The sequence below is a fragment of the Podarcis melisellensis genome (genome assembly GCF_964234715.1).
Source record: "Podarcis melisellensis genome assembly, chromosome: 6".
NCBI lineage: Eukaryota > Metazoa > Chordata > Lepidosauria > Squamata > Lacertidae > Podarcis > Podarcis melisellensis.
Genome location: NC_138538.1, coordinates 47,553,890 through 47,566,127, shown reverse-complemented (window position 1 = coordinate 47,566,127; position 12,238 = coordinate 47,553,890). Strand labels below are relative to the sequence as shown.

General features: G+C 47.5%; 1 protein-coding gene across 3 annotated transcripts; it reads right to left on the bottom strand.

Moving 5' to 3' along the window:
* Positions 1–1,566: 1,566 nt before the first annotated feature.
* On the bottom strand, positions 1,567–11,474 carry GPR61 (G protein-coupled receptor 61). 3 transcript variants are annotated; one of them, XM_081915403.1, is made up of 3 exons: positions 6,488–7,255; positions 5,891–6,034; positions 1,567–3,423 (listed from the first exon to the last, which is right to left on the bottom strand). In XM_081915403.1, exon 3 carries the CDS (start codon positions 3,068–3,070, stop codon positions 1,706–1,708), a length of 1,365 nt encoding a protein of 454 aa, XP_081771529.1. In that variant the 5' UTR covers positions 3,071–3,423; positions 5,891–6,034; positions 6,488–7,255; the 3' UTR covers positions 1,567–1,705. The 3 variants fall into 3 exon arrangements, with proteins under 3 accessions (XP_081771529.1, XP_081771528.1, XP_081771530.1); XM_081915402.1 differs by lacking the exon at positions 5,891–6,034 and having other exon boundaries at positions 6,488–6,614; positions 6,796–7,255; XM_081915404.1 differs by lacking the exons at positions 5,891–6,034; positions 6,488–7,255 and adding an exon at positions 11,426–11,474.
* Between the last annotated feature and the right edge of the window lie 764 nt (positions 11,475–12,238).

Below are 12,238 nucleotides of genomic sequence, written 5' to 3'. Positions count from 1 at the left end.
AGGTGTGAAGGATGGGACAGGAGGTAGGGAATAGATAGGGAGCTGAGGGACGATGACACTCAATTCACCTTGCAGTCTGGAAACAGCAGGACCCCTAGGCCCAACTTTTAATCAATTGTTTGGTAGACTGTGTGGAAGGAAGAAGGCAGTTAATAATCAGGCTCCCTGCTGATTCTGGGTAAATATTACATATACTGGGCCATCATCATCATCAATAAAACCTCTTCTAAGCTTGAGTTCCTAGATGTTGTTGAACTGCAACACCCATCATCCCCAGCCAGCAGGGAGCAAGGTCAGAGATGATGGGAATTGTAGTCCGACAAGAATTTGAGGATCCAAGATGGAGGAGGCAGATGTACATGACAGCCCAATTGGTCCACCAGCATGACATGCCTTCCCACCCCACCGCCTACAGAAACCCATGGGGAGTCTAGTGGGGCAGGCTACTAGGGAGAGGAGGCAGGGGGCTTCTGTGTGCTCCATGCATCAAGACCCTTTGCCTCCGTGCCACAGCCATCTTTTGCAAGAGCCCTTACATGTTCAAACTAGCAAACTCAGAAAGACAGGTGGCATTTACTTTCCCTTGCAGAAGTCAGTGGCTTTGGTTGACTGAAGACCCAGGTCAAGTGAGGCAAAACCTGGCTCCTGTTGCTGACCTTGAGATTGCCAGCGTCTGGTTCACTTTCTGCCATAGAGCATGTTCTCCATGCTTCACTGACTTTGGCAACAGAAAGGAAATACAGAGCCAAATGGTCCTAAAAAGGTAAAGGGACCCCTGACCATTAGGTCCAGTCATGGCCGACTCTGGGGTTGCAGCGCTCATCTCGCTTTATTGGCCAAGGGAGTCAGTGTACAGCTTCCGGGTCATGTGGCCAGCATGACTAAGCCGCTTCTGGTGAACCAGAGCAGCGCACGGAAGCGCTGTTTACCTTCCCACCGGAGCGGTACCTATTTATCTACTAGCACTTTGACATGCTTTCAAACTGCTAGGTTGGCAGTAGGACACTAGTAGGACACTAAAATGTTTCTTTAAAATCTTCCTCCATCATAAAGGTCGGTTGTTCTGCCACAGCTGCCTCCATCCACCCCTGCATGGCTCAGTCATGTGGGGCCCCAAGAACAATGGGCAACCTCACTCCATCCTTTAAGTCAAGGGACACCAGCTTAACAGAAGATAAATGCAGGGAGAGAGCCCTGCTTGGCAGGCCCTTTGTTCTGCAACAGGGCTAACTTTCCCCACACAGAAGTTCAAAGCAAATGATAACATTGCTAGGTGGCAGCTATCAAATAAACTTTTGTAAACTGGCAGGGGGTATGGATGGATGCTGCTGGACTCCAACTCCCATCAGCCCTAGCCAGCATGGCCAGTGGTCAGAGATGCTAAGAGTTGTAGTCCAGCAACATCTGGAGGACCACAGGTTCTCCATCCCCGAGACAGATGGAAACTTCTGGAAGTCTTGAAACATGAGGCTGCTTCTGACTCCAACCCTTAAGAACGAGTTGAAATTCAAGTGGGGAGAGCAGTTACCATCAAACGGAATGAAATGACTGAGATACTAGTAGGAGCTGTTTCTTGAATCGGTAAGTTCCCAAATGCCATGGTTGTATTTATTGAGTGCTCCCAATCTCCCCCGCCCTTAATCAGCTGTTATGTTCTGCATTATTTCACACACCAATGAAACTAGATTGTCAAGTGCAAAAAGAGCTACAACTCAGGTTTGGGTGAACGTGCAGCCCTGATGTAGCTGTCGGATACAGTGATGTCACTGTTCATGTGCTGGTCCAGGAACTCCGAGGTCTCTTCTGCAATTTGACCTGGGATCCGGAAATCAATGGTCGGCTGGTCCCTTTTAGGGCTAGGATGGGTAAGAGTGTTTCTGGCCTCAGCATTGCAACCCGTCCCTTGTAGGAACTGCAAGAAGTTCTCCTCAATGGAGCCTTCTCTGCTGGGTAACCTGAGGTCTTCCTCCGGTGGCTGCTTGAAGAAACAGGTGAGGTGCTTGCTCAGCTCTCCTCGGATCTGTCGATTGAGGCACCCGTAAAAGAAAGGATTGGAGGTGAAGGAAAAGTAGCCAATCCAAGTAACCACATTCTCTGTCTGCCGGCCGGGGAAATGGGAGCTCAGCACAGAGTAGAGATGAAAGGAGAAATATGGCAGCCAGCAGAAGAGGAATTGGCCCCCCACGGCCAGGAGGATGATGACAGCTTTCCCACCCCCAAACGTCCTCTGAGGGGTAGTCCGAGGGGCTCCTGAACTAGTCACCATAGTGGATCTACTGCTAAGGGATTCTGACCGCTGCCGTGGGGTCTCCATCCAAGTGGGGAGTGGGCCATGGTGCATGGCAGCCACTCTGGCCACTTTGAACATGCTGCAGTAGACAACCAAAATGATGAGGACAGGCAGGAGAAAGTAGAAAAGGGCAAAGAAAGCCACAAAGAATTTGCAGTAGGCACTCCGACTCCACTGCAAGGTGCAGCTCTGTCCCCCATAGGCTGCTGAACTACTGGCATGGTCTTGGGAGAGCCAGCCCAGGATAGGGATGATGGACATGACCACAGCCTTGATCCAGACGCCAACCAGGACACAGACAACCAGGCCCACAGTCATTTTCACCTCATAGCGCATGGGGTGCACCACATAGTAGTAGCGCTCAACGTTAATGGCCGAGATGGAGAGGATGCACATGGTGATGAAGCAGACGCTCAAGAACAGGTAGATGTGGCATATGGCATCCCCAAAGGCTGTGCCATCAAAGAAGGCTGAGCTGGACAGCATAGCCAGAGGCATCAGGGTGACGGCAGCCAGGAGATCCACCAGGCAGAGGTGGAACACAAAGACGAACTTCCTCAGTGCAGGTGTCTTGATGATGACCGTCATAATGGCTACATTGCCTACAATGGCTGTCAAGTCAATCAAGAGCATGAAGAAGAGGCCCACAGACTCAGAGGCCACATCTCTGGTCTTGGTGTCGAGGCTGGAATTGAGGAGCAGAGAGCTCTGGCTTGTCTGCAGCAGCCTCCTGATCCTGGCGGAATTCCGCACCCACTGGGTGGGGAGAGAAGGCTCCATGGAGAATAGCACCTCCCTTCACAAGTCCATCACCCATCCTATTCTGGGTCCCCAGGGAGTGATCAGAGAGAATCGAGAGTGGCTGTGGAGAAGAAGTAACCCCAAACCCTGGAATCACATTCTTGCTAAGAGCGGAGCAGGAAAAGGGCTCTTATGTCTCCCGTTGCCATTCAGTTCTGTACGCCATTATGTTCTTAATTAAACACAGCCATTTTGCACCTCATTTTGATTGTGCTTCTTTAGATAGAATATCATGGCAATGCAAGAAGACCATGGGATTGGTTCTTATGTTGGAGAAGGGTCTCATTTTGCTGCATCTCATGACAGGCTTTCCCCCAGGCAAATGTCAGCACCTACAAAGAAACACAATTACAGATTAATGGCTTTGTCAGCCAAAGAGAAAGTCCTGAGATAGGTCTTGTTAAGTTCACATGGTGGCTCTTTGATAAATCCCTAAACAACAAAGAAGACCTTTTCATTTTGCTCCCACATTTCAGGGTACTGTGCAAGGAAGCTTATTTGCTTTCAGAGACCAGTGTGGATTGAGTAATCCTGCAGGTATGCACTGCAAAGGCTTAGCATTGAAATAGCACTTACAACCCCTGCTGTTAGCTGCATCTGAAATACCCTAGTACTGATGGTATCTAAGCTCAGAGCAGGTTATGAGACCCCGTTCCTAGGGGGCTTTTTACAGCTCACTTTCTTTGACCAATGAACATGCCATTTCTACTCATCAGTTACAAGGGATCCAGGTGTCTCCCTCACCAAGTTGCTTTTCTATTGCAGCACTATACCTCAAACTGCAATTTGCTGCTACTGAGAAAATGTAGTTTTACCACCATTACTGAGAGTGGTTATGCAAGGCCTATAGGTGCTTATTGCAGCCATTCTCAGACTGTGAGCTCCATTCAGATAATTCACAGAAAGGTAGAGGGAAAGCAGAAATATCAGCCCTGAGATTGATTTTCTCCTTCTTTTGACAATGCAGATAAAGGCTGTTTTGACCAGAACTCTAACCTACATCCCATGGATTTCATAATACAGTGCTGGAGCAACATTCTAATTTCCCCCTTACAGGAGAAAAAAACTATAAACACTTAAAAGAGCCCTTCTTAGTAGCCTGGACTAGCACACATGCACACACATACCACATGTGATTTTCATGTTATAGCAGTAGTCCTTGAGATGATGCTGGCATCAAAGAAGGGGGGAAAGTACAATGGTACCTCGGATTAAGAACAGACCTGTTTACGAACAATTTGATTTATGAACTCCGCAAAACCCAAAGTAGCGTCCTGGTTTGCAAACTTTACCTTGGTCTACGAATGGAAGCCAAACGGTGGAAGGCCACCGGTAGTGGGACTTCCGGAATAGATTAAGTTCGTAAACTGAGGTACCACTGTAGTTAATTAAGGGATGCACTGAGATTTCCACCATGTTTCAAATGGCCCATGTGCTGGCCTATTGGATAGTGCCTATGATGCAAATTATGATAAATTACACATGACATTTTTAAAAACACTTTACTAAATAAGCACTCACGTGCTGTACAGGTCTGGCACGGGAGCATTCATTCAATTTCTGTAAATTAGAGCAGCCTTTCCCTCCCACGGCTGTTGTGCCATCTCTCCTGAACACCCCTTTATTTATGTTGCATTCATTTGTCCGTTTCCAGAAGAAAATGTCTCACAGTGACTCACAAATCCATAAATCACAAAACAATGGCGATCATTTAAAACCAGATACATAAGGAAAATGCAATAAAGCAAAGACATTCTAGAAGTGCTCCAGTGCTTTTTACATCTCACTTTCGTTGACCAATAAACATGTCATTTCCACTCATCAGATCTTACCCCACACTACTAAAACAGTGAAACTATGAAAGAGGTCAGACTATGAAAGAGGTCAGAAATAATACCACAGTTTGACCTCAACTGAAAGCCTGGGATGTCTATAGCATTTTGTTTCTATAAACAAAGTGAGGGCAAATACAAACATGGCTGCTCCTTTGCAGCAGAATTCAACCCCACTGCCTATAATAGATAGAATGAAAAATGCCCTATTAAAGAATCATAGGTGTGTAGTGGAATAAAGGCATAGGACCAAGCAGCAATAAAAACGAATATACCCAGGCAGTGCAAAAAGCAACCTCTGAGGTCTGGGGGAGACTAACTGTGGCTCAGATCCTCTACTAGGCCAAGAAATCTTCTGTGCTCAGCAATGCACAGGTGTGGACCAGAGGGGGCATATGAAATGGGTAGGCCAATGTCACGGCCCCCAAACCTGTTCTCCCACATTACCTTAAGGAAGACACAAATGATGAGAAAATATAGGTGCGGGGAAGGCTCAGCATCTCCCCCTGGGCCCTTCTGGCCAGAGGACCTAACTCTTCTGCCCTCCTCAGACTCAGAGGATGGACCTTCTCCCTCAATAACATTTCCTTTGTTTACACAGCATGGAAGTCATCACCTGTGGAATTGGACAACCAGCTCCTCAAGGAACTATAGTGTAGGCCTTGTCAGAAAACATAATGCCTCAGAAGGTCCCAGCTCTTGACTGAGGCTAACTTCACAAGCGCACAATATATCTAAAGCACATTTGAAGCGCATTGCTTCCCCAAAGAACCCTGGGAACTATAGTTTGCCCATCACAGACCTATAGTTCCCGGTACCCTGACCTGGGTAAACTACAGTTCCCATGACTGATTGATAGGGGTTTTTTGGGGGGGGGGTCGAGAGCAATGTGCTTTAAACATATGGTGTGGATCCAACGAATATTGTCAACCAACAAGGTCCACTGGGAGCTGTCCAGGGTCCTGACCTGTCTTTTGCTTCCACCACAAGCCCAGGACAGCTGGGAGGGCTGGTTCCTGCAGCTGTTCTACAGTAGAGTGCCTGATAGTGGTGTATTCTGCTTTCTTTCCACAACATGTTCTTCTAGGTTGATGGGTGTGGCACAGACATCCTGTGCAGGTAAGACAAGATGGGTGGGGGGGTGGAACTTCCCCCTTGGACATTGATGGGTGCACCAGATCATGGCTGTCCTGCTTGGCTGGTTATCTGGCTGCCACCATGTGCTCTTCTCCCTTGTCAGTATTAAGCTGCCCCACTTCTTGCACCCATCCACAGATTGGCTAAGTTGCCCCTTCTCATGCTGCAAACTAGATAGCTGCATGCAAGAGGGGGGAGTCTGCAAGGCCCCTGCCCCCCAACCTCTAGCAAACACAGGGAAAACACACACAGCATGGTAGTGGTGTTTATTGCACAGTCAGGGAAAGGGCAGATTTTGGAAAGCTAAAGACAGATGTCTGGCCTTGATGGTCAGTTGCTCCAGCAGGGTTCTTGTGCTGAGGGCAGTTGCAGGACAGCAGACAAAGTGTCCCCCACAGCTCAGTGTCCATACTACAGATAGCATCACCTGTTGGCTGACCAGCAGCCATGGAGCTTGCCAGGGCACAGGAGTCCGCCTGGTGTGAGTATATTGACAGGTGCTGTTGGACTTCCTTCACAGCCTGCATGGGATGGGGCAGTCCCATCCACTATGCCTGTGGAGAGCAAGAGGAGACATGGAATCAGCAAGCAACAAGCAGAGATCAGCAACTGGAGGGTTAGAGCAAGAGACTTTGGATGAGATGCAGTCTTCACACATGGCAAACAGGATGAGGGGAGATATTGGAGGCTGTTGCTGCTGCAGTTAGTACATTATCACAGCATTTCCCTGCTTACCTACATGCAGATCTCTGACCTGGCTACCCCAGTTGTTGAGTGGAGTTGGCTGTCTCTGGAATTCCAAGGCGAAGTCTCTGTTGGGGTTCTAGGCAGAGGAGTATTAGCTTAGGTTTCCATCTGTGTTGCAAGGTCAGCTGTCTATGCAAAATGCTCCTTTTATGTGCATAGCACCCTTTCTGCCTCACCCTTGTGAGCAATGTGTGTACACCATGTACACCTGGGGACAGAGGGATATAATCCCATGCCACCTGAGGCCACATCTGTACCATGCATAGTAAAGCACTGTTATGCCACGTTAATCAGTCATGGCTCCCTTCCCCAAAGACTCCTGGGAACTGTAGTTTAAGGGCATGGAGACTTGTTAGAAGACCTCTATTCCCCACACAGAGCTACAATTCCCAGAGCTCCCTGGGAAGAGAGACTGATTATTAAACCACACTGGGTATTGTACCTCTACAAGGGGAATAAGGGGCCTTCTAAGAATGCTCAGCACTCTTTACAAAAGTCCGTTCCCAGGATTCTTCGGGGGAAGCCATGACCATTGTATAGTATAGAATCAAACGTATAGTGCAGAAATAGTTTGAGTTACGTACTTCCTTTGTGGGGTTCATAGCCCACTCTGTGGAAAGCCATCCCATCAGATGCCAATGAGATAAAGAACTAAACAACTTTTAGAAGACATCTGAAAGCAGCCCTGTTATTGGGAAGTTGTTAATGTTTGGTGATTTATTATATTTTCATTTGTGCTGGAAGCCGCCTAGAGTGGCTGGGGAAACCCAGCCAGATGGGCAGGGTATAAATAATAAAATTAATATTATAGTGATGTGACTTGATTGCATGGCATACCTGAGTACAGTTAGGGGTTGGGGACCAATTTGCTCAGGTTCCCATGAAGGCTGACCTACTCTGAATCTGTCATAAGTTGCATCTTCAGTACTGTCCTTCTTGGGACATTTGCCCTCTCAGGGAGCAAGAAGCCAACCTGCTAGCTGGTCCACCCCGTTCCATGTATCCCTTGCTCTATAGCTGTGAACTGTTAGATCAAAATAAGTATACTATCATTTACATGACATGAAAAGAGTAGGTCTACATAGCATGCTAGTGAGCAAATGGTTAGTGAAAGCCAAATCTATGGGGCTGTACAACCCCACAAAAACATGTTGGGTATTTTTTAACGTCATTTTATTGATCCCCCCCCCTTCTTTGACAAATACATCCACCGAAAACAATAAAATAACACAGAACCTCTATCCATGTTATTCATTTCAAAACTGCCGTACCACCCAGCTTACTCATATTTATATATTAAATGCCACACATCTTAATTTTGATGTGTCATAAAATTAACTCCTGAATAATATAATTTTCAGAAGTTCAAGATGAGATATAGCTGCCACTCTTGAAGTTGTTAGATAACAGGAGGAGAAAAAGAAAGCCAAGTGCTCTTACTAGGCCAGTGGGCGGTATTTGAGAATATGCTGCGGAATTAGGTATAAATGAAGCTCATGCCAACAGTGGGTCCACATACAGACCGATGCACAATCTACTTATGATTAATTACATTTGTTTCAGTCAATGCAACCCCTCTAAAGCAGGGAAAATAAGTCAACGCTTTCAAGTTACGGATCAGGCCCCCACAATAATAATTTAGCACTCTTAAAACATCTGCAGTTGAAAAGTATCTGGTGAGAATCTTAAGTCAGCTGACAAAATCTCAGCACAAACCTCCATCAAGCAGAGTGAGCCAGTGGGGCTGGTCATTATGAGCAGGAGAAAATAAAAATAAAAATAAGACAACTGATATGAGAACTAATCTTTGTGTTCAGAGTCCTGGGACACTCAGAAATAAGAATCACAATACAGACTAAGCTTTGGAGATATAGTTTTATCCTGAAGTTTCTTCCTTCCTATTTTGGGGTGTGCTTCGATCGCGTTGCAGTAAATTCAGGTTGCACAATTATAGGTGATAGAGTGGTCTTGCGAAAGTTCAGACATCTTGTGATGATGATATATTAATTTTATATACCACCCTTTATCTAAGGGTTACAGGACGGTTTACAGTATAAGTGTCAAGGAAGGTGATGGATAGAAAACACAGTGTGGGGCAACTCTTTGTTTGTCTCTCTGCAAGCAAATCAGGATGAATGCTCAATAAACAGGTTGTCCGGAAGCACCCTAGAAGTTCTTCCTTACAGAATTCCCTTTGCCCTGCCAATCTAGTTTAAGTCCTGGGTTGGACTAGCCTATGCTTAGTCCAGGGCATTCTGGAAATCCCAACCAAGGAATGGATGTGCCACAACCATTATACCAATGAATCTGGTTCAGGAGTAAAACATTCAGTTTTCCTAAACAGATTTCTTTATCCATTTGACCCCAAGAGTTCCCACACATGGGATTTCCATGTGCCTCAAATCCATATCAAGAGCCATAAGAGCGCACGACTTACCCTCCTGAGTTCCATAGAAACAGGAAACTTCAAGGAGTGTGTTGCAACCCAGAAAACACCCTCCCCCTGCACACCAACTCAACAAATGTGCTTGAAACATAGAGCTGGGATCAAAGTTAAAAAAGCACCTGGCTGATGATAATAGTTTTGACTTGATCCCAAATCATGCAAGCAAAGTCATCTGTGTTCAGCCTAGCTCTGCTACACCCATCCTGGCACAACAGCTGAAGCAAGGGAACATCTAGTGTGTGGTCTGCTGCCTGCTCACCTAGTTCAGTGCTCCTCTGAAGCATTCCATGGTTGCAATGACCACTTGGGGGACATGGCATTATTGGACAGATCCTGCCCGGTGTGGGCAGCTCCTCATTCCTTCCAGTGTCGCCATCAGAGGGGGACTTTGGGGCAGACGTTTCATCACCCACTTGGTAGCATGAACAGGAGGTCCCACCCAAGGACGTAGCGTGGGTTGCTGGTGTCTGGAGCAGGGCAAGTGCTGCCCTGGACAGCAATCAGTCCCTTTGCTGGCCAGTGTCTAAGCAAGGGAGTCTGTCCTTGCAAACAAGCCCCAACCTAGGAGCAGAGATAAGTCAGAGAAACGCTCAGCCAGGAGCGCCACTGTGTTGCCTCACCCTCCTGTCCTTGCAACTCTGGCCATTGCACATGACTCAGGCACTGCTTTCCTGCCTTCCTCTTCCTCCTGCCCTCCTCTTTGGGTGACTGTTGCACTCTCTCTCTCTCAGCCAGCACAAGCGTGGGTGTGGGTGGGCGTCGCTTCACTGGCTGCAAGTAGTAGCAGGTGCCACCACTATCCAAGCCCTGAAGGCCCAGCTAGGGTTTGGCTTGCCTCCCCATGGCTCCAGCCTTGATGAAGCAACCTGTTGTGGGGGCACTTGGTTGTGCCCCCTCCAAAATTTGCACCTGGGACCACCGCCCTCCTGGCCCACCCTTGCTATGCCACTGGTCCCACCCCAAACACAGCAGAGCTGGCTTGCCACATTTCGAAGTAAGCACTGAGCAACACCTTGCTGTCTAAAGCTCTGTGGGACCATGAAGTCCAGGTCTAAAATGACTGAACTCCTCTTCTTCCCCATCGCTTCTCTTGTCTCATGCAGCATCTTCCGTCTACAGAGCAAAGAGGCATGGAAGCTGCAAGCCTGCTCTGCGATGTCCACCCTGATCAGACCATGAAAAGAAGAGTCTGTATCCCACTGCATATCTATGTCCAACCACAGACATTTGGCCTTCTCCCTCGAATTGCCAAATGACCTTTCATTGATAGGATGCCCCTTTAAGAAAAAGTACTGCTCTTTATCTCATCATTGCACATCATAGGTTTCCCTCATTCCCATACTTCACACTTCCACATGTATGCTCCATATTTCAGGAAATGAATGGCCTGAATTTCTGAAATGCTTACCTGGCATGCCTCCTGATTCAGAAGCGATTACACAGGTAGGTGCAGCTCTATATAGCCACACGACAGGATCTGCTCCGTCTAGAAGAGACACCCACTCTCTCACACATAGACCAACACCCTCCTCCCTAATTCCTGCTCACATGGGTTTCTGCTGTGCTGCCTTCAGTCTTGCAAGACAAAGAGCTCTCAAGTGCTGGACTTTTAATTTCTTCCAATGGAAATAACAACAGACAGTTTCCCACCCTGGGGGAGGAGGAGGCTGCCGCTCCTGCTGCCCACACCCTCCTCCTGCTGGGTCCTCCTTACCTTGAGCTACCCACCTGTCCAGTGCTTGGAGACCCACCTTACTACCAGTAGGCCTCAGCTTGTGCCAGGAGGGAGGAGAGCGAGGATCTTGCAATTGGAGGGGAATCAAGGCTGGTCCTGTTCATTCCTTTGCCCTACTGCTGGCAGATTAGCTCCTAGTTTCACATGCAAAAAGGAGCCTACCTGTAAAGCTCAGGCTCTCGTTGTTCTTTCCATTTAAGTGCATACATAGATTTGAGTCCCCATGTTTCGCCTCCCCGGTGCTTATGCCTATATCCATCTCAGCTTCTTGGGGAGAACGGACTGGCTATATGCTTTTCTTCCACCGAACAGCACATACTAGGCACCTGGGTGATAGGAAAGCACTGGCAATAACCTACCCTAGAAGTCTGCATGCTGCTGCCTGGCTACACAGTTGCCTATTCCCTTCTCTCTAATCCAGACTTCAGTTCTCATACCTTCCCTGTGCAGGCTTCCAGCATACTGGGTACCTCTCTGCTGCTTCTCCTCCACTGTAGCTGATGCACAGATCCACTGCAGTGAAGGGTGAGAGGCAGCCAGAAGCTTGGAGAGTGTGTCAGCTTCTGGGTCCTAGAAGCCTCCTCATTCCTGTTTCAGGATCCCAGGTTTTCCATGTGCATGGCCTGATATTTCAAAAGGGTAAGTAGGGATATGAAGTCCCAACTTTAGAAATGCTAGAGGGTGGCTAAAGCATCCCCTCTCCGGCTGTCTTTCATTTTAAAAATTAGCAGGATTTTTGCCTTGCTAAGTACCTGGTGTTTCATTTCCAGCTTGTATTTCATCTGTGATCTCTGTCGTATCTGTTGTAGTTTTATTTAATGCATTGTTTCATTATATGGTGTTGCAAGCTGCCCTGAGCAGTGCATAGGCATTAGGGCAGGATGGAAATTTCTATACAAATAAGTAAAAAAGATCCAGCTGTAGCTCTCAGAAACCACTATTTAATCATCAATAACTAATCTAAATCGAGGAACAGAGGAAACTGCCTCTGGAAAGACAGCCTGTTGGTGCATCTAGCTCAGCTTTATCAACACTGACTCACAATGGCTTTCCTGGATTTCAGGCCAGGGATATTTCCACACCTAACTGGAGATGCCAGGAACTGAAACTTCAGCCTTATTCTGAAGTTTCTGCATGCAGAGCAGATGCGCTGTGGTCCTTCCCAATGTTTTGTGGAGTTTTCCCACCTCTCTCCCTTCTTCCCTTTAGTTACAGGGGCACACTATGCAGAAGGTGTTGGCTCTTTGCAA